Source organism: Carica papaya, chromosome 7 (genome assembly GCF_054855325.1).
Source record: "Carica papaya isolate Zhongbai chromosome 7, ASM5485532v1, whole genome shotgun sequence".
Lineage (NCBI taxonomy): Eukaryota > Viridiplantae > Streptophyta > Magnoliopsida > Brassicales > Caricaceae > Carica > Carica papaya.
In genome coordinates this window covers 23,695,694-23,723,559 of record NC_142315.1, presented here as the reverse complement: position 1 = coordinate 23,723,559, position 27,866 = coordinate 23,695,694, and the positions used below count along the sequence as shown (strand labels likewise).

Sequence of the window (27,866 nt, the reverse complement as noted above, 5' to 3'; positions counted from 1 at the left end):
TGATAAACTCATGTTTAAAAAATAAAATGTTAAAAAAAATTCAATTAGTTGGCTTGGCGCCAGTCTCAAAGGATTTCATTACCACGACGTAGTGACAATTTTACCCATGACCGAACACATTAATTACGGTCCTCGCTGTATTCCTGATGGCTGATTCAGCTCCATTGCCAAATTGCTCTCTCCACACTCGCCTTAAAAATCTTTCTCGACATCGCAGCTCGGTTGAGGCTTTCACTTTGTATTTGTCGCCTGCCATCTCTCTCTCTCTATCAGACTGGTAAGTTTTGTATTTGTTAACAAAAATTTCCGGTGAAATCTATACTGTCCTCTTAGTAAATCCGCTGCTATCGCGTTTAGGTCGCCTTTTTCATTTTTAATTCTCGATTTCAATTCAAGCTTTTCAGAAATCAGTTACCTATTTCTGGTTTCTGGATCAGTGATCAATTTTATTTGTTTTAGATGGCTTCGACAATGTTGTCTCTGGCTTCTTCTTCTCCTTCATCTTCGTTATCACTGCGTGAAATCAACAAGGTATGCCTTATTCCTCTGTTGATTTTATTCATATTTATTTTTGTTGCGTATGTTTCTCAAGTATACCGTTCCTTCTCGTACTGTTGGTTGCCAAGAAAATGCATGGAAATTAGAACAAATTAGAGTGATGTCTGGGTGCAGTTTTTTGCTCTTGAGATCCGGATATATAAACATCGTAAGCAGGGTTGATTTCGGCTGTCTTGGGCTCAGCTGAGCAGGACAACGCTTTTAAGACGCCACATGAATGTTTTTTCCTCTTTTCTTTCTCGGCATTTAAGTTTGTGTTTATAAGAAAACATTTCGCGTCTTTTTTTTTTTTTTAAACAGGGAAAATTAAATCTTGGAAGTGCCAGTTTCATTCCTTGCTTGGACAAGGATAAATGTAATCCCTTCTTAAAGAACAAGGTACGATCATCATACAGCTTCCATCTTTATTTATTATTATTATTATGATTCACAGTTCCACGATTGTTATGGACAACTGCATGCAGATTATCTGATAAGGTGTTGAAGATATCTGAAGTGAGTCACACCTTCATAAACACACACTTCTTAGTAGTTAGATCAAATTAATAAGTAAATTTCATTTAATTATTTTTACCTTTCTTTTTCTAATATTTAACCAACTTTTTTGTCTCGCTCTGGATTATCCATGCGTATGGTTTCTAAATTTCATTTTCATTTTCGTTCGTTCTTTTCACAAGATTTATCGTTTCTTTCCCAGTGTTGGCTTATGCATGCATCTAGTTTCTAAAAGGATTCAGGTTTAATTCGGCCCGTTAGTTTCTAGCTTTATATCTTTCACTTCCAGAACTGATATGTAGACATTGTTAGTTGCAGTCTCTTGGTCGGATATCCATGACCGTTGCTGTCAATGTTTCTCGTTTTGAGGGCATAACAATGGCTCCTCCTGACCCCATTCTCGGAGTTTCAGAAGCCTTTAGAGCAGATACACATGAAATGAAGCTCAACCTTGGAGTTGGGGCCTATAGAACTGAAGAACTACAGCCTTACGTGCTTAATGTTGTTAGGAAGGTTGGAATTCTTTCTTGTATCCATCAATGAACAATTTGTGAATGAAAATTCACTGCGAATTCCTTAACCATGTGAATTTGATTTGACTTTTTTTTTTCATGCTGTGACCCTGTAGTCAGTTCCATGAATATTAAATGATTGATTATTGGTTATTCTAAAACTTCTAATTTGCAGGCGGAGAATCTTATGCTGGAAAGAGGGGAAAACAAGGAGGTAAATCTATATGTTCAAGTTTGTGGATAGTGGTAGTTATTCTTATTTGATGTTGCATGTGCTAACAGACGCTTAGTTAACTTTGCAGTATCTTCCAATTGAAGGATTGGTTGCATTCAATAAGGTGACAGCAGAGTTATTATTTGGAGCAGACAACCCAGTTATTAAGCAACAAAGAGTACGTTGAATTTAATTCTATGTTGTAGAAGAGAACAGCTTAATGGTAAATAGTATCAGGGCCTTATTGGAAGCAATGATCCTTTTTGTTGCTTATTAATCTATTGAGTTTCTCTTAACCAGGTTGCAACAGTTCAAAGTCTTTCAGGAACTGGTTCGCTTCGACTAGCTGCAGCTCTTATCGAGCGATATTTTCCAGGGGCAAAAGTTCTGATATCATCTCCAACATGGGGTATGTCCATCTCTGTCGTGATCTTGTTTATGAGATTTTTCTTAGTGACATTATTGTAAGATTTAGCAAAATGACTTACAGGTAACCATAAGAACATTTTTAATGATGCTCGAGTCCCATGGTCTGAGTACCGGTACTACGATCCAAAAACAGTTGGTTTGGATTTTGAGGGGATGATATCTGACATAAAGGTTATCCCTTCACCTAAAATACCTTTTTTGACATTTTCTTAACATTGTATGTTATCTAATGCTATATGCTAAAAAAAAGTGGCAAAAGATTAACATAATGAACCATTTGTAACTTGTCATATATGTATCTCCTCTATCACTCTTTTCTTATATTATTTGGGACTGTGGAGGGTTGGGCACATACTCAAACCATGTTGGTGTTTCTTGGAGCACATTGTAACTTCTACAGTTGATATCTACCATATTTCCCCTTTACTCCACCATCTTTACTGGTTTCAGATTTTATTTAATATGCACATTCTTATTTTTGTTACTTCTCAGTTCTGGCTCCTTAATTTTTTTGATTTGTTTTTGCACTTTTACAGGCAGCTCCTGAAGGATCTTTCATTTTGCTTCATGGATGTGCTCACAACCCAACTGGAATTGACCCAACCCCTGATCAATGGAAAAAAATTGCTGATGTCATTCAAGAGAAGAGCCATATTCCATTTTTTGACGTTGCATACCAGGTACTGGTTCCTTGAACCCTGAATTATTTTAGAATTATTTTATTCCAAAAAACTAAGAAAATTGATCAGAAATGTAAACATGAACTCTTTGGTATTCTCAAGGGATTTGCTAGTGGAAGCCTTGATGAAGATGCAGCATCTGTGAGGCTGTTTGCTGCACATGGTATGGAGCTTCTGGTTGCTCAATCGTACAGCAAAAATCTTGGCCTTTATGCAGAGAGGATTGGAGCAATCAATGTTGTATGCTCATCATCAGATGCAGCAGCAAGGTTTGGTAGCTTAGTTTCTTGTGAATGGTTACCTTGTGGTCTGTGCTTCTGTTGGCTTTTCCCTTATGATGCATTTGCTTTAAGCATATCTTATTCATATTTAATTTCTCGATCTTAGCTATTTGGTATATAGAAGTTAATTATAGCTTAATATTTAGTATATAATTAAATTAACTTTATTCGTATCTTAAATTCCACAACTATAAATTTATTCCATTCCTCATTGAATCATAACACTTAATTTGAAATAGACATAGAATTAACTTGGAGCTAAGATATTATTTTCGTTCAAACTCTCATCTTTGATTGTGCTCTCAATTCTGTTACATAGAATTGGAATTTGAACCAAAGTCAATGTTAGATCCCTTTTTTCCATTTTCTGCAGCATACTGGTGTATTTTAGAACCCAAGGTCATCTATTGCATGTATATTTCTCTAATTATTTTGAATTCTATCCCTTGTTCTTGAGATAAAACATCTTATGCTGCATTTGGCATGCTAATTAGTGGTGTTGACACGTAAATGTTTTCTCTTGTGGATACTATATTGTTATCGCCTTTTTTTTTGTCCTGGTTGAAATGAAAATTCATTTTGTGACTGTCTATGAACTAGAAAACAAAAGTAGGTAGTCTGTAGAATTTGGAGAAAAAATATAATTTTTATTCTCACCTTTTAGATTGTAACACCTGAATATTTATAGAATTCTTAAACTATTAATTAGAAAATAACTATTATAATAGAATTCTAATTATATAAATTACTATTTTAATAAAATTCTATTATATAATACCAACTAATAATTAAAATACTTAAATAATAAATTATACTATTCAACACCTCCTCTCAAGTTGGGGAAGGGATATCTCTCATGCCTAACTTGCAGATTAGGTTCTAAGGAGTTATCATGCAGTTTACTAGTGCCAATCTTTTTTGTTGTTCGAAAATTCTGATTTTACTAGATTTGTTGCACATATAATTAATGAAGAATTAAATTGAGACAAAACACATTTTAGGGCTTGAATCTCCTCGTTTGAAAAAGCTCCAACTGTCAGTGTGTCGGGTGTTTCACTTTTATCAACTAAATTTTCTTGAGCTCTTATAGGTCTGCCATTCTTTCTCTCGCTATCTCTAGTTGGCTTTTAATGCAACTTCCAACAAATCTTTCTTGTGTTTTTTAGCTTGCCACAATAGTCACATTTTCGTAGATCCTTGGATTGTTCAGACTGAGCAACTAATTTAGTTTTCTCACGTGGTGCTATGTAAAGCATGACATTCATTCTACTTTCTTCTTACTGGATATAAGTATAAGTTTATTTTAATGAAAGAAAAATATCCTTACCAAACACCTGGATTTGTATTTGATCATATCCGGTATTCAAATCAGTTAAAAAATCATAAATTCGCTCTTTTTTTATCAATTTCTGAAATTTGATTGCGTCTGCAAGACAATCTGCTTAAAAATTTTGATAGTAATCTAATTTTTGCCATAATCTACTAAATTTAAAAAAATATTGTGAAATACTCATCTCTTTTTGGTTTGTGCCATGAATTTTATTGCAGAGTTTATAAATTTAGGCATCATTACCACTTGTGAATATGTAAGAGACGCTGTGTTCCATATTTTTGCTGCAGTATCAAGTAACAAATATGTTCGTGCAATATGTGGTTGCATGGAATTGATTAGCCAAGATATTATCAAAGAATTTTTAGAGTTCCGTATGTTATATTACAATTCACCTACTTCTGGTTTCTTCATATCACCTGTAATGTAGTCCTACAATCCTCTAATCTTGATAAACAATAAACAAAATATTGACCAAGTAAGATAATTAGTTATATTAAGTTTTACGGGACTGATTTGCAATGAAGGGTTATTCGAATAAGAAACCATCACTTTTTTTGTTTCTATCATTTTAGAGTGCTAAAGATAAGAAGAAAAATACCCAATAATAAAAACGTACCTCATAATTTGCATCAAAATAGCCAAAAATGACAGAATACTGAAATTAGATCTGTGCGTGGAGGAAGAAGAAACAAGAGGTTGTCGCGCGGCTCTGCTTGTGGCTGAAGAAGGAAACCTCCGTGCCCTGCGCGGCTCTGCGCGTGGTTGAAGAGGGAACTGGGTCGCGTGTCTCTGCGCATGGCTGAAGAAGAAGAAAACTGAGAGCGTCTTCGCATCTCTGCGTGCGGTGGAAGAAGGAACTGGGCTGCGCAGCTCTGCGCGCAGTGGAGGAAGAAACCAGGTGGCCCTTTGCGCGGCTCTGGCAGCGGTGGAGGAAGGATCCGGCTGCCTTCTCCCTTCCTCTGATCTTTCCTCTCTTCCCCTTGGCCTGGCTCTTTTTCTCCTCAGCTTCTTTTTTGTTGTTTTAGGGTTTTAAAGAAACCTTAAAAATAAAACCATAAAATATCCTTATTCTGCTCTGATACCATGTAGAATTTTGGAGAAAAAATATAATTTTTATTTTCACATTTTAAGTTGTAACACCTGAGTATTTATAGAATTTTTAAATTATTAATTAAAAAATAATTATTTTATTAAAATTCTAATTATATAAGATTATTATTTTTATAAAATTTTAATAATATAATATCAACTAATAATTAAAATAGTTAAATAATAAATTATGCTACTCGACAAAGTCATAATGGTACTTTTGTGTATTGCTTTTTTTTTTTTTCTAGTTGAAATAAAAATTCATTTTACAAGTTCATCTAGGAACTAGAAAAAAAGTAGGAAGTCATAACGATAATTAGAATTATACATGTGTTTTTATCTCATCACCAGAAATTGTCTTACCAGTTGATGTGGAGTTGAATATTGAAGCAATTACTGAACCATGAGTGTTTCTATACTCATGATATATTTCCTTTTTCTCTTTGCTATACTAATAGCTCATATGGGGCTTGAACCCAACCAATGATAATGGGAAAACTAGGCAGTGACCACTTGCGTTAGGTGCCATGTCCCTCTCCGGATCTTGATATGGTAAAATGAATAAAATTTTTGAAAACTCTTAACATGAACACTTGGGTTCAGATTCGTTCTGCTGGCCTCTGGCACCTATTCTAGAATGTTTCTTGAATAGTTTGGTGTAAAAGATATCAGATACTATCCAATTTGGCATCTGGATCCAGTTAATTACTCATGTATGCATGCAATGATAGTTGGCTCCTCTGGTAAATTTTTGCCCGGCTTATAAAATGGTCAAGGACCTAACATATCTATTTCTGCATGTGCAGGGTAAAGAGCCAACTTAAGAGGCTTGCCCGACCAATGTACTCGAATCCTCCTGTTCATGGAGCCAGAGTTGTTGCCAACATTGTTGGCGATCCAGCTCTCTTCAATGAATGGAAAGCAGAGATGGAGCTTATGGCTGGAAGGATAAAAAATGTAAGACAGAAACTATTTGATAGCCTCACTGCAAAAGACAAGAGCGGGAAGGACTGGTCGTTTATTCTAAAGCAGATTGGCATGTTCTCCTTCACCGGCTTGAACAAGGCTCAGGTACTTGCCCCTCAGGACGGATATTTCAAACTGTTCCAAATATCTAGCATACAGAATTCTTGACATTTTTAAAGTTCCTTAAGGTTAACAATATTTTTGTCTGCTGTTCTTGTTGTGTCAATAGAGCGATAATATGACAAATAAATGGCATGTGTACATGACGAAGGATGGAAGAATATCCTTGGCAGGATTATCTTTGGCCAAATGCGAGTACCTTGCAGACGCTGTTATTGATTCATTCCATAATGTCAGTTGAAGCAAATGGTCCTGAAAAATCCAATAAGGAAAGCTTGGGGATATTTTTTGAGATCCTCGATTCGGAACCACCAGTTAGTGATTATTTTTAACGAGAAAAAAGAAACATTTTATAATAAAGAGGGGTGTTGATGGTTATAAGTTTTGCAATTGAAATTTTGACTGTTTATTCCTTCGGAAAGGAAGTTTAGTTGCCTTGTGAATCATTTTGATTATACACTGTTGTATGCTGTGTTACGATGCTTCATGCATATTTTCTTTTTAGATTAATTTGTCTTTTTAAGTTTCTAACACAACCATCCATGTAAGAGTTTGAGAATTTTAAACGAATCAGTTCTCTATGCGAATGATTTAACATTTGGATTTAGTTGATCATTTGGAAGTTGCATATGCGTCATCAATTGTCTGGACTCTGATTTTGTTCAATGTACAAATGGGATTACAAGGTATTCGGCATAGAATAACTGCAGGCACAGCCAAGTAAAAAGTGCAAAATTAAAGCATAAGTCTACCAGTAATTTATCACAGAAATAATTATATAAAACTACTTGCCTTGCAGATGAACATGTAAAAAGAAGTTAACGGATACTTTGTTGGTCACATCAACACAAGAAGCTCGAACCCATAGAAACAATGCAAGACTAGAGTGGCCAAATATCTGCACGCATCAAATACATACACTTCTCATACGCATACATACATATAAAGAAAAAGTCTTGAGGAGATCAAATATGTACAGTGACAAGCTTGCTTGGTAGAACAGATGAAGTTGCTCCCACAACAACAGCAGCTCCATACGCAATTAATAGCATTGTAACACACACCCAGAACACCTGTTTTTTTTTTTTTAATACATAATATCAAAATCATTTCCTTTCTAGTTAAAAATCCCAACCAAATGATTGAAGGTTACTATATATATATATATATATATAATGTGTTTGTCAAGGAAGAAACTTGTGAGGTTACCTTGTGTTGTCCTTGGCGAACGCTGAATGATTGAATGCCGAATTCTCTATCTCCATCCACATCAGGAATGTCCTGTTTCAAGTTCAAAACTTGAGAAATTATTTCAATTTCATGTCCAATGAAGGTGAAAACAGCTGCCTTCTTTAACCACCTTTTTTTTTGGGCCCCAAAAATGCAAATTAGATATATCATTATATATATATATATGTACATGTATGTTTGTAAGTTTACCTTGAACAAAGCGATAACTGCAGAGAATAAGCACATGAAGCTGACTGCAAACATTAGTGATTTCGTAACCACTGTTGGCCTACCAAGCACATATTGCTGCCACCAGATTCTTACACATAATCAATCACGAATCTTTTATATATATATATATATATATAATGGCGATACAGTCAAATCATGTGTTGTGAAATTGTAAGTATAGAATTTTAGTCGTAAATACCTGGATGTGCACAAAAAAGGCGTGCTGAACAACAACAGCTCTTACAATCAAGATGCAGCTAGCTGCTAAAAATGCATGTCTTTTCCATCTGAGTAATGGAAGCTACAGCACACAAACAGATAAAGTTACACCTTTACCACTATATATATATATATGTGGTGTGTATATGACATACCCATGAACACACATATAAACATATATGCGTAAAATATTACATAGTTCGATTGAATATGCACTGCCCAGAAGAAAACTAACGAGAAGAGCAGCCAAAAGTGGGGGTGATTTGAACACAATTCCCATACCCAGACTCTGTTTTAAACATAAAAAAAGTGCTTAATTGTGAATATATATACAACTTAAAAAAATATATTATCTACAATGTATATATGTGTACATATATAATCCATCTAATTTGTAGTTCAGTAATTACCATAAAGAGAGATGTCAAAACAATTGTGGTTCCAGTTCTCATTGAGAATTCACCAGAAGCCAAAGGGAGATAGATAGTGTTTGGATCACTAAAGTTTTGAAGACAATATCACTAACCCAGTTAGAGAATTTAATATTATTAAATATTTAATAGCTTATTCAATAAATTTCTTAATAAAAATTCATTAATTTTAATTAATTAATTATTATGTGCAAACTAATCATAACACAGTACAAAATTACCTTGTCCATATCAACATCAAACAATTGATTCAATCCCATCAGAATAGATTGCACCACCGCCTGATCATGATCGTCCATATTAACAAATTCAATCCTTTTTTTCTAAGAAAATTACCTTCAGTAATCCTACAAAAAATGCTGGAGACAAATCGGTAATTGCTCGCACCGGAAGAAGTGAAACCGACGTTATTTGCTATTATCTGTCCAACCAAAAAAAAATAAGAAAAAAAGAATTAACTGTAAATTATATAAAAATAAAATTGTAACTTCCGCAAATTATACACGTGTGCGCGTGCGTGTACAGTTCCGAAGACGGTGTGAGGACGAGAGAACGTGTAGAATGCAAGGAGGTGAGGTGGAAGTTTCTAGAAGTTTGTTTTGTTTCATAACCATTTTGCAACGTGAAAAAAGTTAGGCAATTATTTTTAATGGTTTATTTTTTTCTTAATAAATATAAGCTAACTTGTTCCTTCTTTCCCCGTCTCTGCCCACTTTTAAGTGCACCTGAAATGATGACTATTAATTTCATTTATATTTTCTTTAAATTAACAATTGCTAATTTTGATAGTTAAATACATATTTATTTTAATTTTACTTATCATTTGAAATATATATTATATATATATATATATATATATTTGTGTTTTTGTCATTAGTGAAATTCGCCATTGTGCTGCACAGCATACTAAAAGGGTTACAAGAAAATTACAAGTAGCATATTGAAACCAAAACAAATACTTCATAAAACTATATTTCTCATAAAATTTGAAAGAGAAATAAATAAATAAATAAATAAATAAAATGAAGCTTACCCGTTTGGTTTTCCTAACAAAAGAAAAATAAATGAAATTCTAAGAGGTGAGAAGCAGAAGCAAGCATGGAATTGAAGCCCACCAAATTCTATTTCTTCACTTGGTGATTGATTGATTCAACCTATTTTTCTGTCTCTTTTGAGTTTTGTTTGGGAGAGAAGTCTGTCTTTATTAAGAGAAATGATTTGATTTTATACTCAATTGGTGACAGGTGTAAATTTACAAAATCAATAGTACGTACTACTACAAATGAACACACTTCGATTTCTTCCCTAATTTGTGTATTAAATTAAAGTTTAAGAATTTATTAAGTTATTAATGGAGTAGTTTAGTATATCTCCTCATTTATGAGAAATTATGAATTTGAATCGCAATATAATTTATCAAGGCCCATAAATCATTAGCTTCGGTCATTACTTTGTGTTTAAATTTGACTTTGTATTGGAGAAATTAAGCACAAATTTGTAATTTTTCAAGAAGCCCTTTTTAACATTTGGGATTATGGGCTTAATAGCACTAATTACACTTGCTTTTCGGCTTTGTAAATAAATGCTTCTCTAATAAGTCTCTTTTACCCTTCATTAAAATTGAGAATATAAAAATCATTATGAAATTAAATAGAATTGGGATTAAAAAATAATTACATACTTTTGGAGCAAAATGCACTGTTTTTTTTTTTTTCATGTTTGAATATAATTACATGTAAATTTTTTTAAAATAATTATTTATTTTTTTATCGTAACAATAATTATGCAAAAAAAATTAAAATAGACTTTTATCACACACCATTTTTTTTTTTTACAAATTTTACTGTGGTTTTTTTAAATCATATTTAGTAGAATAATTTCTTAGAAACTTTAATAATATAATGCCCAAATTGTAAATTAAATTAATTATAAATATAAAATTTTTTGATTTTTTTTAATTTTAATTTAATGCAAAAATAAAGTAAATTTGGTGGGGGATGAAATTGAAAACAATTTTGGAGAAAATAGGTGAAAATTTGGGTTCTGATGGTATTTTTGAAAGAAAAATCGGAAACTGGGGGTCAGAATACAATTTAAAAAAGTTTTGTCACTTAGGATGCCCAATCAGCAGCCCCGACGAATCAGAACGCACCGCGTGGCAGTGGACGTTGATGCGGTGCCATGCGGGCAATCTGCATGCCCGCGATCAAACGGCTTAGATCTGTTCCCACTGTACGAACGGTCCAGATGCGTTTCCTCCCCAAACGCGATTGGACAGTAAGATTTGAACGCGATCGGACGGCTCATATTAGATCACAATGAACGGTCCAAATTGAATCGCGACGAACGATTTAGATTTATTTTTTATTTAATCGCGATCGGACGGTTCAGATCAAACTCGATGGACGGCCCAGATTAAAAGCGGACAAGTATAAATAACTCTCTTCACACCAAACCCTAACCCTAGTCGCCAGTCGCCCTCGTCGGAGAAGAAGACACAGTCGCTGGGAAGGAGAGCCGCCGCCACCCATCGCCGCGTCGGAACTACTTTCGACCGCCAAAAGAGGTAAAAATTTCTCTTTTTGCTCAGAATTCAATTTTAAACACCCCCCATGACCAAATCGGAGCAAAAGAACCGGTTGATTGGTTAGAAACCGTGGGTGAAGCTTGACAGCATTGTCGCAAAAAATTTCACAAAACGCCTCGGATGAGGCTCTTTTTAATTCCCGTTTCGAAAAATTTTTCTACCATTGTGATCACCGTTTCCTTCCCTACAGGTTGACTGGAGCAAAACAACCAACCACAACGTGAGCCGGAGGAGCCGCACCACCGGAGAGTCCCGCCGCCTGTGAGTTTCAGATTTTTATATTTTTTCGGCTAACTGAGTCACCTTAACATATTTTCTAGTAGGGATTGATGCAAAATCGGTCGAAAACAGCCGACCCGAGGCGGACCACCGCCACGGGCGGCGGCGCCGTCGCCGAAGCACGGCAGAGCCGTCGTGCAGGAATTTCAGAATTGGCTAAAATGGGCGATTTTGGGTTTATTTGGGATAATTGTATATATTTATAGCATGTTTTGATTCCCGAAAAAAATTCAGGGAACCCGGGGACGGCTAATGGATGCAATCAACAGTTTAGCCTTTCGGGCGTCAAATTGAGTAGGAATCATTCACCCTATTCTCTGTTATAGAATTAAAGTCTAATTAACAATAAAAACCATATTTTGTATAATTTAAAAAATGTTCATAATTAATTACGGATTGCTAATAGAGCCAGAATAAGAAATTATCTACTGTTGTTCTGTTAATTGTTTTTACAGTTTAAATGTATGATAGTGCCTTATTGATTAATTTTATAGCTTTGAATGCATGTATTTTTGTTTTATGTATTTACGGTCGAATTGAAAAAATAGAGGTTAAAGGTAAACAAAAAATTTGTGTAATTAAGTGAATGGATGAAACGATAGCCTTACTGGATATCCTGCGAGATGATGGACGGACTGGGTACATAGGAAACCCTACCGTGAATGTTGTCTCATACCGAACGGGGTATGGGGACATCCCGCTTCACCATAATATCAGATGAAGTATTGAGGTTTAAAAATTTGGCGCTCATACCGAACGGGGTATGGGACGGCCCGTAATTAAGAATGTTAAAGGAAAAGATTCACGCGTAGTGGAGACATCTCTATGAACCCCAATGGATTCCAGCAGGCTGGTGAAAAAAAAAGAGCAATTGTTATTATGATGATTTGAATATGAAAGTATAATATGTGCTATATTGCTAATTATATATGGAATCATGATATATATAATGTTATTATTTTCTATAGGCTGTTTTCTATAAATCTCACTACGTTAAGTGGACGGTAAATAGTTTTATTATTGATAAATGAATTTGCTTAATTTAGTGCTCCATTAGTTGTTTTGAATTTTCTACAAACCTTCATTTCTGTATCGGTGATGTAGTGTGATATTCTTACTGGGCTAGTATAGCTCATCTCTTATTTAACTATTTCAGATCAAGAGGACCAGGATCCAGATCCTGATTCGCAAGAGGATTATGAGTATAATGTTAGTTTTCTTTATTTTCCGTTTATTTCCTTATTTCCTTATATTTCTTTCAAAAGGGTGAATTCTGTAACACTAATTAGTACTTTAAGTTATTGTGTAAGAAATGTAAATTTTAAATATTTATTTCGCTTTCGCACTTTAATTATCATTTATTTCCTTTGGGTAATTCCGGAGTCGTTACAGTTGGTATCAGAGTCGCATTCCTCGGACCCATTCCTTACACAAAACCCTTAGGAAACACCAAAATCAATGAATTGTCACTCAACCATTCCTTGTGAAATTCAGGTACAGATAGATTAGGAGAGGTAGACCCCCACTAAACCGAGCAGCCTAGGAGGGTTCCCTTAAAGAGGATGTTGATCGGTTATTTGAGATGGTGGAGAGACTCATTACTGCCCAGCAGGCCTGGGAGAAAAGGAGGGAGCTACCTGACCCTCCCCCCCGCCATAGGTTGAGCCACCCCTGCAGCGGGAGGATCCCGAGCCACCCTGATATGACCCTGCTCCTCCACAGTACCACTCGGCACCACCACAGTATGATCCGGTGCCTCAGCCACCGCATGACCCGACACCACTACAGTACAATCCGGTGCCTCCACCGTATCATTAAGTACCACTGTAGGGCTATTCAGTCCATCCTCAGCCCAGCCTAGTCCCTCGTCCATGGGACCCAGCTCCTCTCATGATGGACCCAAATTACATAGAGAGGTATAAAAGACTAAATCCTTCTACTTTTGCAGGGAGATCCTTATTTGAAGAGGTCGAGTTCTAGTTATCTGAGAGAGAGAATGCCTTCAAGACCCTCAGGGTGATCCCCCAACAGAAGGTCATCCTTGCTATCTACATGCTAGTAGAAGAAGCAGACCACTGGTGGCAACTCAAGCAGGCCACCCTACCCTTTCCAGTCACTTGGGAATAGTTCCTGATGGTCTTTCATGTAAAGTACCTCCTAGAGCATCTCTGACATCTGAAGGAGATGGAGTTTGCACACTTAATCTAGGGGGACATGACTGTATCAGAATATGCTTACAAGTTCCTGGAGTTGGGTAGATATTCTCCTGAGAGCATGATGGACGAAGGCAGGAAGGCTAAAAGGTTCGAGTGGGGTCTCCGTCCTGAGATCAGACAGCAGTTGTTTGTGCTCGAGCTCAGTACTTATTCGACTATTCTGGCTAAGGCACAGTTAGCGGAGAGGAGCCTTCGTACCTTCCCTCAAGCAGTAGGGAACCTCAAGTCCTCAGCTCCACGTTGCAGACCAGCACCTACTACACCTGTTCAACAGAACAAGAGAACCAGACCGATGACTCAGGCTCTCCTTCAGGTTCCAGCAGCAGGACGCGACAAGATCTGTCAGCATTATGGCAAGGATCATGGGATCGACCTTGCTATTACCTCAACAACATTTACCATATATGTGGTAGCACCCAACATTATATAAGAGAGTGCCCGAGGAACCAGAATCAGGCCAGACCTCCTATCCAGGGTAAGGCTTACAATCTCACTCAGTAGGATGCAGAAGCCAACATAAACATGGTACAAGATATGTACACTATATGTAACCATCTTGCTCATGTCTTGATTAATACTGATGCATCGCATTCATTTGTTTCACATGTTTTTGCATCAAAATTAGATGTATTACCTGAAAAACTTGATTATGTGTTGTTTGTGTCTACTCCTGGGAGTAGGACACTACTAGGGGAGGTTGTATACATGTCATGTGTCATAGATATAGTAAATAGGAAATTGAGTGTAGACCTAATAAAAATTGATACGGGGGATTTTGATATAATTTTAGGAATGAACTGGTTAGCGGCGTATCACGCCACTGTAGATTATTTTAGCAAGAAGGTTATATTAAACCCTCCTAATGATGAGTCATTTACAAATTTAATAAAATCGTTGAACATTTGTTCCCTCATGGGAAATTTTCTTATTATCAAGTACTTTAACCTAGCTGTTTTCTCTAACTAGGCAAATCCAAGAAAAAAATTTGTATTTAAGAGATTCTAGTAGTCCGAGACTTTTCAAATGTGTTTTTGGATGAACTACCTGAATTGTCAGTGGAGAGAGAAATCGAATTCACCATAGACCTTCAGCTAGGCACCCAGCCTATTTCGGTTGCTCCTTATCACATGAGTCGCGTTGAGATAGAGGAACTGAGGAAACAGATCATAGAATTACAGGATAGTGGATTCATCCGACATAATGTGTCCCCTTGGGGTGCCAGAGTCGTATTTGCAAGAAAGGGAGATGAGACATTGAGGTTATGTATTGATTACAGATGTCTGAACAGGGTCACGATCAAAAATAAATATCCCCTTCCCAGGATCGATGACCTCTTTGATCAGTTACAGGGTGCCCAGTTCTTCTCCAAGATAGACTTGCATTCAGGTTACTATCAGGTAAAAATCAGGGCATAAGACATTTCCAAAACAATCTTTCGAACTAGGTATGGACACTATGAGTTCCTGATCATGCTATTTAGACTAACCAATGCTCCAGCCATCTTTATAAACTTGATGAACAGGGTTTTCAGAAAATTTCTGGATCAGTTTGTCATTGTATTCATCGATGATATCTTGGTCTATTCAAAGAGCAGAGAGGAACACGCTCACCATCTAACTCAGGTTTTGCAGCTTCTCAAGGAGAAGAAGCTGTATGCAAAATTGAGTAAGTGTGGGTTCTAGCTTGAGTAGACTACCTTCCTAGGACACATCATATCAAAGGATGAAGTGTCAGTGAACCCGAAAAAGTTGAAACAGTGTTCGGATGAGAAAAATTGACCTCAGTTAAGGAGATCTGTAGCTTTCTGGGGATAACATGGTATTACCACAGGTTTGTGGAAGGGTTTTATAGTCTAGCTGCTCCTCTGACTCACCTCACAAAGAAGAATATCAAGTTTGAGTGGGACGATGACTATGAAAGAAGTTTTCAGAACTAAAGAAGCATCTGACTATTACGCCTGTGTTGGTCTTGCCGAGCGGATCAGATGGATATACAGTTTACAGTGATGCCTCCTACCTAGGTTTGAGTTGTATTTTGATGCAGCATGGGAAAGTCATAGCCTATGGGTCCAGATAGTCGAAGAGTCATGAAAAAAACTATCCCACATATGAATTAAAGCTTGCTGCAATCATCCACACCTTGAAGACTTGACGCCATTATTTGTATGGGGAGACCTTTCAGATCTATACCGATCACAAGAGTTTAAAACATTTATTCACTCAAAAAGATCTCAACATGCGAATGAGAAGGTGGATATAACTTTTCAAGGACTATGATTGCGACATCTTGTATCACTCAGGTAAGGAAAACATGGTAGCCGACGCACTTAGCAGGAAAAGTACAAGTACATTAGCCCATTTGATGGTTTCAAAATGCAAGCAGATTGGGGTCGCACAATAGATACGGCTTCAAGATTTGAAGAGAGTCACATGTTTGGGCCACCTGACTATTCTGCCTGAGTTAATTCAGAGAATAAGGGAAACTCAGCTCGTTGATCCCACTCTAGCAGCCCTCAAGAAAGATGCAGAACAAGCAATTAACTCAGAATTCTGAGTCTCTACCGATGGGTTGCTCAGATTCTAGGACAGAGTGTGTGTTCCAGGTGACAGTGAGTTAAAAAGGAACATTATGACAAAGGCCCATATCTCAAAGTTTGCCATGCATCTCGGAAGCATTGAGATGTATTATAGTATGTAACCTCAATTTTGGTGGAACGGGATAAAAAAAATATAGCTGATTTTATTTCTAAATGTTTGGTATGTCAGCAGGTCAAGGCAGAGCACCAATGCACATGTGAGCTACTTCAGCCATTACCAATTTCGAAGCGGAAGTAGAAACAGATCACAATGGACTTCATGACACGATTACCTAAGGCACGCTCAGGACATGATGCCATATGGGTAATTGTTGACTGGCTTACCATGTCTTCTCACTTCTTGGCCATGAGGATGATCGATCCATTGGATAAGTTGGCAAGAATGTATATATGGAAAATAGTCAGATTACATGGAGTGACAGTGACAGTAGTGTCCGACAGGGACCCCAGGTTTACTTCTCGATTTTGGTCTAACATTCAGTAAGCCATGGGGACGAAACTATCCATTAGTACTGCATTCTACCCTCAAATTGATGGACAGTTAGAAAGGACAATCCGCACACTTGAGGATATGCTTCAATCTTGTGTTTATGATTTCAGGGGCCATTGGGATGACTATCTACCCTTGATAGAGTTCGCTTACAACAAACACTACCAAACAAGTATTGGTATGACTTCGTATGAGGTGTTGTATGGCCGCCCATATAGATCACCGATATGTTGGAAAGAAATGGGTGATAGAAAACTGTTCGGACCAGATCTCGTAGAGGAGACTACAACCAAAATAACTAAGATTAGGAAGAATATTCAGATGGCTTAGAGCAGGCAGAAGAGCTATGCGGACACCCGGAGGAGGGACTTAGTTTGAGAAAGGCGAACGGGTGTTCCTTAAGGTCACCCATTTCAACGGAATCAGTAGGTTTGGCAAGAAGGAGAAACTAAATCCTCGGTTTATTGGGCCATTTGAAATTCTAGACAGAATTGGTATCGCCGCCTACAGATTGGTACTACCTCCAGAACTTTTCATGGTCCATAATATGTTTCATGTGTCCATGCTACACAAATACAACCTAGACCCCTCTCACGTCTTGGCCCACGAGACTCTTCCATTTCAAGAAGACCTCTCTTACGAGGAGGTGCCGGTCGGTATTGTGGACCGAAATAGCAGATTACTCTGCAATCGAAAAATTTCTTTTGTTAAGGTCATGTGGCAGAATCACACACCGAGAGAGGTAACATGGGAGCTAGAGTCAGACTTTAAAGCTCAATATCCCTAGTTGTTTGATTGAGAGTGAGAGAGACAAATTTGAGGGACCAAATTTCTTTTAAGAGGGGGAGAGTTGTAATGCTCAAATTAATTTAATTATAAATTAAATTAATTATAAATATAATTTTTTGATTTTTTTAAATTTTAATTAAATGCAAAAATGAAGTAAATTTGGTGGGGGGTGAAATTGAAAATAATTTTGGAGAAAAAGGGTAAAAATTTGGGTTCTGGGGGTATTTTTGAAAGAAAAATCAGAAACAGGAGGTCAGAATGCAATTTAAAAATTTTTGCCACGTAGGATGCCAGGTCAGCAGCCTCGACGAACTAGAATGCTCTGCATGACAGCAGACGCTGACGCGGTGCCACGCAGGAGGCCATGTGAGCAATCTGCGTGCCCCCGATCGAACGGCTCAGATCTGTTCCTGCGCGCATAAACGACACAGATGCGTTCCCTCCCCAAACGTGATCGGACGGTCTGATTTGAATTCGATCGGACGGTCCAGATTAAATCGCAGTGAACGGTCCAGATTGGATTGGAATGAGTGGTTTAGATTCACTTCCTATTTAATCATGATCGGATGGTCCAGATCAAACACGATAGATAGGCCCAGATCAAAAGCAGATGAGTATAAATAACCCTTTTCACACCAAACTCTAACCCTAGCTGCCAGTCGCCCTCGCCGGAGAAGAAGACCCAGCCGCCGGGACAGAGAGCCGCCGCCACCCGCCACAGTGCCGGAGCTACTTCCGATCACCAAAAGAGGTAAAAATTTTTGTTTTTGCTCGGAATTTAATTTTAAACACCTCCATGGCTAAATCGGAGAAAAAAGACTGGCCGATTGGCCAAAAACTGTAGGCAAAGCCCGACAGTGTTGCCGCAGAGAATTTCACAAAACGTCTCCGATGAGCCCCTTCTCGATTCCCGTTCGGTAAAATTTTTCCACCATTGTGATCATCGTTTCCTTCTCTACAGGTTAATCGGAGGAAAACATCCAACTGCAACGTGAGTCGGAGGAGCTGCCGCACCGGAGAGCCCCGCCACCGGTGAATTTTGATTTTTTGTATTTTTTCGGTCAATCGAGATTCCTTAACATGTTTTCTCGTAGGGATTGATATAAAATTGGCCGAAAACGGTCAAAAACAGTCGACTCGAGGTGGACTACCGCCGTAGGCGATCGCGCCGTCACCGGAGCACGGCAGAGCCGCCGTGCTGGAATTTCAGGATTGGCCAAAATGGGCCCTGAGACTTATTTTGGGTTTGGTTGGGACAATTGAGTGTACTTATTTAACATTTTGATTCTCGAAGAAAAATTCAGTGTGCGCGGTCAACAGTTTAGCCTTTCGTATACTAAATTGAGTAAGAATCTCTCACCCTATTCTCTGTTATAGAATTGAAGTCTAATTAACAATAAATACGAGATCTTGTACAATTTAGAAAATGTTCATAATTAATTACGGATTGCCAATGGAGGCAGAACCGAAAATTATCTACTATTGTTCTGTTGATTATTTTTACAGTTTAAATGCATGATAGTGCCTTATTGATTGAATAGCTTTGAATGCATGTATTGTTATTTTATGTGTTTACAGTAGAATTGAAAAAATGGAGGTTAAAAGTAAACGAAAAATTTGTGTGATTAAGTGAATGGATGAAACGACAGCCTTACTGGATATTTTGGGAGATGGTGGACGGGCCGGTTATATAGAGAATCCTACCGTGAATGTTGTCGCATACCGGACGGGGTATGGAGACTTAGTAAATTGGCATTCATATTGGATGGGGTATGAGGACGAACTGCTTCACTCTCATATCGGACGGGGTATTAAGGTTTAAAAATTTGACCCTCATACCAGACGGAGTATAGGAATGGTCCGTAATTGAGAATGTTAAAGAAAAAAGTTCACGCGTAGCGGTAACATTCCTATGAACCCCCATAGATACCAGCAGGTTAGTGAAAAAAAAAGGGACAATTGTTGTTTTGATGATTTGAATATGAAAGTATAATATGTGTTATGTTGCCAATTATATACGGAATCATGATATCTATAATGTTATTGTTTTCTATAGGTTATTTTCTATAAATCTCACTATGGTAAGTGGACGGTAAATGATTTTATTATTGATAAATAAATTTGCTTAATTTAGTGTTCTATTAATTGTTTTTGATTTTTTACCAACCTTCATTTATGTCTCGGTGATGTAGTGTGATATTCTTACTGAGTTAGTGTAGATTGCGAGTAGAATGCTAATTTTCTTTAATTTTCGTTCATTTCCTTATTTTCTTGTATTTCTTTCAAAAGGGTGAATTCCGTAACACTAATTGATACTTTAAATTATTGTGTAAGGAATGTAAACATTGAACATTTATTTCGCTTCTGCACTTTAATTATCATTTATTTTCTTTGGGTAATTCCGAGGTCGTTACAAATAAAGTAATTTACATAAATAGAAATTGTTAATGTTGCTTAAATTATGGGGATATTATATTTGATGATAATGATATTTTTGTATTTATGGTGAATATTATTTTATGTATATTTTAGAGAATTTTGTGAAAAAAAATTTTGTAATTCTCTAGGAATTAGTCTGCTAGTTTATTAGTGATGCATTATTTAAAATTTTTATTAATTTTGTTAGTAGATGTTGACATACTATCGAACCACGTTAAATTTTATATATATTTTTCCTACTTTTAATTTACTATTATTGTGTGCAATTTAAAATTTAATTTTTTGAACAAAAATTTTAAGTTAGTAACTAAAGTATCATATTACAAGTTTTTGAACCTAAATTTTTTTTCAAAATAATTAAAAAAAAATTCATGAGAAAAAACCTCTCATAAAAAAAATGAAAATTTGTAGTAACTGGTTTGCAAAGATGAAACTTTTCCTATTTAACATATTAAAACTCTTAAATTATAGCAAAACTTTTTGTTTAAGGAATCATTAACCGTGTCTTATTGATGTAAAATCTGTCTGTCTCATCCCTCTATTCCTTATGTGTGTGTGTATGTGTGTATGTATATATACATATATATATATATATATACATATAATAGTTACAATGTCAACTGTGTAATTATCACTCTTAGTTTTCCTTTTTATCATTGTTTGGCAAATAATTTTCTACTTACATTAAAAGAAGAAAAAGAAAAGGAAACAAAAGCTTTTACAATTTCAAGCTGTCAAGTCCAAGAACATCCTGCAAAATTATAGGGAAAAAGCTTCTAATTAACTTAACTTAGTGATTGATTAACACAAAATTATACGCGGATTTAGAGAAGAAAATTACTTATTTCATCCCAATTTTTTAATTATCAATTTGATTAAAAAAAGTAATTAAGAGCACATGGGTCTGAGAATGACATTTGATCTTAATTAATTAATTAATTAATTAATATAAAAATATTTTAGACTTCAGTTTTTCTTAGATAAAAAAAATAAAAAAAGAAAAGAAAAGAAAAAGAAATGTGTCAAAATCATTATAGGTTTTAAATTGATGTGTTTAAGCTATTCAACCACATGGCTAGCCTCAACCAGGAATTATTAATACGCGCTTTACCAAACATGTGGTTTACCTTGACCTTTTTCTCTTTCATTTTCCACCTTTTTTCTTTTTTTTTTTTTTTGTTTTTTAAATTCTCAAAATATTATTTTTAATTTTGAAATACATAATATTTTATTTTTAACGTAATTATCATTTTTCAACAAATTTTATACTTAAATTGTATTATTATGTCCTATTTATTTTTTACCCCATACAAGTATTTTTTTTTTTAAAATATCAATATTTTTGGTAATTTCAAGTTAAGTGTGATTATTAATAAAATTACAATACCTTATTTCAATTAAGAGGGTTTTCTCATTGTTAATAATCATGATTAAGTGTGCAATGTTAATTTTGATTAAATTTGTAAAAGCAAAAATCCCTATCAGAGATTTCGAGCGTTTAGTATGCTAATAATGATATAAATAATATTGAAAATTTTTATTTAATAAAAAAATTAAAATTTAAAGATTACATTTCTTACACGTTTACTTAAAACATCAAAATAAAGGTTATGAAAATGTATTGGAACTTAAATCGAAAAAAACATTAACAATAAATATGATTGATGAAGCATAAAAGTTAATTGTTTAGATGGTCTCTTGTTGTTTAGGATTTGAGTTTTTGTCATCCTGATCTAAAATTGTTAATAAGAAAAAAGGTGAACTACAGTAGCTAAATAAGAATATCAACACCTTACCACTGATACGGAAAATCAAAGGATTGTATAAAACATAAAACGACCAATGAAGTATACTTTTAATAAAATTCGAATGCAAGTATATTCATTACTCGTTTTAACTGAAAATATTAGTATTTTATTTCCTAACATGTAACTTCTCAAATGCTAGATATTAAAATAAAAATCAGAATAACAATCTAATAGTATACATTTCAATAGACATATAACATTTGACTCTTTATTACTTTTCTAAAGTCGGATTCTTTATCATGTCCATCACTACTCTGTCATTTTACTTTTTTCTACCAGTGTCGCTGGGGGATCTATAGGGATCTCTGCTATACGTGGATATATACACTTTCTTTGTAATTTTTAGAAATTTTAATTTTTTAATTTTTATTTAAAATTTTGAAGAAATATATATTTTGGGTGCATTTGAAAATAATTATAAAAAATCAGGGCCAAAATGGAAATAAGAAAGGACTATTTGAAAAGAAATCTAAAAAGCTAGGACAAAAGTGAAAAAATGAAAAAGTGGCCACATGGACCGCCATGTCAGCAGCACGACCAGTCGCCGTGCACCGCGTGGCAGACACGCGAACACGCATCCACGTGGATGATCCGCTTGCCAACAGATCCGACGACCTAAATTTACTCCCGAGTGCATGGACGACCTAGATTCGTTTCTTCTTCAGGTGCGATCGAGCGGTTCTGATTGCATCCGATCGTACAGTCCAGATATATTCTCTAAATAAAACAGATCTAACGGTTGAGGTTGGGTCATGTCTTCTCGAACGGACGATCCAGATCGAAAGTGGAGAGGTATTTAATCCCTCCACCTTGACACCAAAAACCCTAGCCATCAAGAGAGAATTAGCGAAGAAGAAGAGGGGCGGCCAAAAGTGAACCAGTTATCGGAGAAGAAGACCGATCGCCATCGTCACCATACCGGAGCCTGTCACCGACGCCAAAAGGTGAGTTTTTTCCCCCTTTCAATTTGCAATTTGATTCTAAGCCTCCCAAACCCATATCGGCGTCAAAAAACCAAAGGAGGGGCCAGAAACAGAGGGTGGAGCTTGGCCGAATTGCCGCACTTGTGACCCAAAACCCCTCCGGTGAGCTCGAATCCCCTTCTCGTTTCTTTCCATTTTTTGACCATTGGATTCCTGACTCTTTTATGGTGCAGGATGACTAAAGAAAACCCCCCAGCCGTGAGGGAGGAACGATGGACCTATTTGAAAAGAAATCTAAAAAACTGGGACAAAAGTGAAAAAATGAAAAAGTGGCCATGTGGACCGCCATGTCAGCAGCACAACCAGTCGCCGTGCGCCGCGTGGCAGACACGCGAACACGCATCCACGTGGATGATCTGCTTGCCAACAGATCCGACGACCTAAATTTACTCCCGAGTGCATGGACGACCTAGATTCGTTTCTTCTTCAGGTGCGATCGAGCGGTTCTGATTGCATCCGATCGTACAGTCCAGATATATTCTCTAAATAAAACAGATCTAACGGTTGAGGTTGGGTCATGTCTTCTCGAACGGACGATCCAGATCAAAAGTGGAGAGGTATTTAACCCCTCCACCTTGACACCAAAAACCCTAGCCATCAAGAGAGAATTAGCGAAGAAGAAGAGGGGTGGCCAAAAGTGAACCAGTTATCGGAGAAGAAGACCGATCGCCATCGTCGCCATACCGGAGCCTGTCACCGACGCCAAAAAGTGAGTTTTTTCCCCCTTTCAATTTGCAATTTGATTCTAAGCCTCCCAAACCCATATCGGCGTCAAAAAACCAAAGGAGGGGCCAGAAACAGAGGGTGGAGCTTGGCCGAATTGCCGCACTTGTGACCCAAAACCCCTCCGGTGAGCTCGAATCCCCTTCTCGTTTCTTTCCATTTTTTGACCATTGGATTCCTGACTCTTTTATGGTGCAGGATGACTAAAGAAAACCCCCAGCCGTGAGGGAGGAACGATGGACCTATTTGAAAAGAAATCTAAAAAACTGGGACAAAAGTGAAAAAATGAAAAAGTGGCCATGTGGACCGCCATGTCAGCAGCACAACCAGTCGCCGTGCGCCGCGTGGCAGACACGTGAACACGCATCCACGTGGATGATCCGCTTGCCAACAGATCCAACGACCTAAATTTACTCCCGAGTGCATGGACGACCTAGATTCGTTTCTTCTTCAGGTACGATCGAGCGGTTCTGATTGCATCCAATCGTACGGTCCAAATATATTATCTAAATAAAACAGATCTAACGGTTGAGTTTGGGTCATGTCTTCTCGAATGGACGATCCAGATCGAAAGTGGAGAGGTATTTAACCCCTCCACCTTGACACCAAAAACCCTAGCCATCAAGAGGGAATTAGAGAAGAAGAAGAGGGGCGGCCGAAAGTGAACCAGTTATCGGAGAAGAAGACCGATCGCCATCGTCGCCATACCGGAGCCTGTCGCCGACGCCAAAAGGTGAGTTTTTTCCCCCTTTCAATTTGCAATTTGATTCTAAGCCTCCCAAACCCATATCGGCGTCAAAAAACCAAAGGAGAGGCCAGAAATAGAGGGTGGAGCTTGGCCGAATTGCCGCACTTGTGACCCAAAACCCCTCCGGTGAGCTCGAATCCCCTTCTCGTTTCTTTCCATTTTTTGACCATTGGATTCCTGACTCTTTTATGGTGCAGGATGACTAAAGAAAACCCCCAGCCGTGAGGGAGGAACGATGGACCTATTTGAAAAGAAATCTAAAAAACTGGGACAAAAGTGAAAAAATGAAAAAGTGGCCATGTGGACCGCCATGTCAGCAGCACGACCAGTCGCCATGCACCGCGTGGCAGACACGCGAACACGCATCCACGTGGATGATCCGCTTGCCAACAGATCCGACGACCTAAATTTACTCCCGAGTGCATGGACGACCTAGATTCGTTTCTTCTTCAGGTGCGATCGAGCGGTTCTGATTGCATCCAATTGTACGGTCCAAATATATTCTCTAAATAAAACAGATCTAACGGTTGAGGTTGGGTCATGTCTTCTTGAACGGAAGATCCAAATCGAAAGTGGAGAGGTATTTAACCCCTCCACCTTGACACCAAAAACCCTAGCCATCAAGAGGGAATTAGAGAAGAAGAAGAGGGGCGGCCGAAAGTGAACCAGTTATCGGAGAAGAAGACCGATCGCCATCGTCGCCATATCGGAGCCTGTCGCCGACGCCAAAAGGTGAGTTTTTTCCCCCTTTCAATTTGCAATTTGATTCTAAGCCTCCCAAACCCATATCGGCGTCAAAAAACCAAAGGAGGGGCCAGAAACAGAGGGTGGAGATTGGCCGAACTACCGCACTTGTGACCCAAAACCCCTCCGGTGAGCTCGAATCCCCTTCTCGTTTCTTTTCATTTTTTGACCATTGGATTCCTGACTCTTTTATGGTGCAGGATGACTAAAGAAAACCCCCAGCCGTGAGGGAGAAACGATGGAGCTATCGCAATAGAATACCCCTGTACCGGTAAGCTTTGGTTTTTTCATTTTTTGGCTAACAAAGGCCACCTAACCTTAAATTTTACAGGTTTTTGCACAAGATCGATCGAAACTGGCCAAACTGAGAGGAGACACTACTGTAGGTGGCAGAGTTGACATCGGAGCATGTTAGCACCACTGTGTCGGGCCCCTAAACCGGTCTAAAAAACTTTAAACCCTTGTTTTTGGCTATTTTTGGATATTTCAAGATATGTGATGCGCGCTTCCGGTTTTCACAGAAAAAATCAAGAAATTCGAGGACTGCCAGGAAGTGTAGTGAAAAAAATAGTGTTTCGAACACCGACCCAGTGTAAGAATCCCTCATCATTTTTTCGTTACGGTTAATTAAAGTTTAAATAATAATAAACAGTGAAATTTGTGAATATTGATAGCCTTTAATTAATTAAATACAGGTTACTGAGGGAGCCGAAAGTTGGTCAGTTTATCTGTATTGCCTATTTATTTCTATATTGCGTTAATTACTTACTGTTACATCGTATACTTTAATTCTATTGATTTTAATTGCCTTCTCGTTTATTAGTTTACTTAGCCATTTTATCCCTATCTGTTGATTGGTTTGAAATAAATGTCCTGACTATATTTTTCTTAGTTATTAAAGTATCAATTTATATTGTCTGTTTAATTGTCGTTCTATTACCCAGTAATTATGAAAAAAAATTATTGTATATGATTGACGGCTAGTTGATGATGAGGATATATATGTAAAAGGCTTACTCGGTGTTATAAAAAAGGTGTACGGACCTAGTACATAGGGTAAACCCTACCATGGACGTTACCTTAGTTAAACGAGGCTGAGAAGTCCTATACCGGAAGAGGTTGGGAAGTATTTGTTTATCCTTATACCGGACGAGGTATTGAAGGAGTGGTACGTTTGGTGCCCATTACCGGACGGGATATGGGGACGACCAACTAATTAATAGATTGAATATTGGGTCCATGTGTTGTGGGAACCCCTATGGACTCCCAGTGACACCAGTAAGTAAGTAAAAAAGTAAAGTTTGATTATTATTGGTTTCTTAAAATATCTAATGGATTGTTATCTTGATTCTTTCCTTCACAAGTTGTATTAAGAACTTAAAAAGTGAGTATGAAACTAATATTTTAAAACTAAATGAATTTAGTTAAAAAGAAAAATAACTCTATTGGTTGTTTTGCGATTTTTACCAATCTTTAATTTTTTGTATCGAGTGTAAAGTGTTGATATTTTTACTGGGCTACTGTAGCTCATTCCTCTTATTTAACAATTTTAGATCAGGACGACTAGGATCCGAATCCTAAACAGCAAAAAATTTGGTGGTTAAATGTTGTCTCATGTTTCCTACCAGTTGCACTGCGGAGGTCGACCCTAAAGGTTTCTAGTTGCACTTTTCTTTCTATTATTTTAATTTCCTTTAAGGGACATTCTCGTAGTCCTATTGAGCATTATGATTAAACTGTGCAAGGAATATAAATCTTAAATCCTTAATTGCTTCTACTAATATCTTGTAAGATTTAATAATAATAATATTATTATTATTCAATTAAATTTTGAGCATTTAAAGTTGGTATCAGAGCCGCGTTTCTCGGAACAATTCCTTACACAAAAAGTTAGAACAATTTAATACAACAAAAATATCAACTTTTTATTATGAAATATAGGTACAAGGACATGAGAAGAGGAAGACCCTCACTAAATAGAGTAGTCCGGAAGGGGTCACTTTGAGAGGATGTTGATCGACTATTCGAGATGCTGGATAAACTCATTCCTGCCTAGTAGGTAAGAAAAATGAGGAGGGAGATGCCTGATCCTCCTCCACCATTGCCACAGTATGAGCCACCTCCACAACGAGAGGATCTAGTGCCACCACAGTACAACCCTGCTCCTCCACCGTATCATCTGGCACTGCCATAGTACAATCTGATGGCCCCATCATACAATTAGGTGCCATCACATGGCCACCCGGTCCCTCCCCAACATAATCCAATTCATCTTCAGAAGGACCCAGCTCCACCCATGATGGACTCAGGCTATATCGAGAGGTACCAAAGACTTAACACATCTACTTTTGCAGGGGCATCCATTTTTGAAGAAGTTGAGTACTAGTTAGCAGAGACGGAGAAGACCTTCACTACTCTTGGAGTGATTCTCGAATAGAAAGTTATCTTTACCATTTACATGCTCGTGGCTGAGGCAGGATGTTGGAGCCAACTAAAGCAGACCACTCTATCCATCCCAGTCACCTGGGAATAATTTCTGGCAACTTTCAATGCAGAGTGCCTCCCAAAACACCTTCAGTATTTAAGAGAAATGAAGTTTGCATACTAGGCCTAGGAGGATATGACAGTGTCTGAGTATGCCTAGAAATTTTTGGAGTTGGGCTGATAGTCTCCTGA

General features: G+C 37.2%; 2 protein-coding genes across 3 annotated transcripts; one reads left to right on the top strand and one right to left on the bottom strand.

Annotated features, from left to right (window-relative positions):
* The first annotated feature begins 60 nt into the window (after positions 1-60).
* Positions 61-7,292, top strand: ASP5 (aspartate aminotransferase 5). Of its 2 annotated transcripts, none has more exons than XM_022050497.2 (12): positions 61-277; positions 460-531; positions 859-936; positions 1,366-1,566; positions 1,741-1,779; positions 1,868-1,957; positions 2,080-2,188; positions 2,270-2,379; positions 2,745-2,888; positions 2,991-3,157; positions 6,398-6,662; positions 6,787-7,292. In XM_022050497.2, exons 2-12 carry the CDS (start codon positions 460-462, stop codon positions 6,916-6,918), a joined length of 1,407 nt encoding a protein of 468 aa, XP_021906189.1. In that variant the 5' UTR covers positions 61-277; the 3' UTR covers positions 6,919-7,292. The 2 variants fall into 2 exon arrangements, with proteins under 2 accessions (XP_021906189.1, XP_021906197.1); XM_022050505.2 differs by having other exon boundaries at positions 65-277; positions 1,372-1,566.
* LOC110820895 (homogentisate geranylgeranyltransferase, chloroplastic-like) lies at positions 7,290-27,644 on the bottom strand. Its single transcript, XM_088208525.1, is given in 17 exon segments — positions 7,290-7,381; positions 7,466-7,496; positions 7,498-7,575; positions 7,655-7,750; positions 7,887-7,958; positions 8,118-8,213; positions 8,338-8,439; positions 8,533-8,646; positions 8,768-8,855; positions 9,002-9,069; positions 9,125-9,202; positions 9,306-9,374; positions 13,477-13,541; positions 13,655-13,709; positions 14,134-14,247; positions 27,275-27,500; positions 27,574-27,644. Coding segments are annotated over 17 exon segments (1,515 nt in total).
* Between the last annotated feature and the right edge of the window lie 222 nt (positions 27,645-27,866).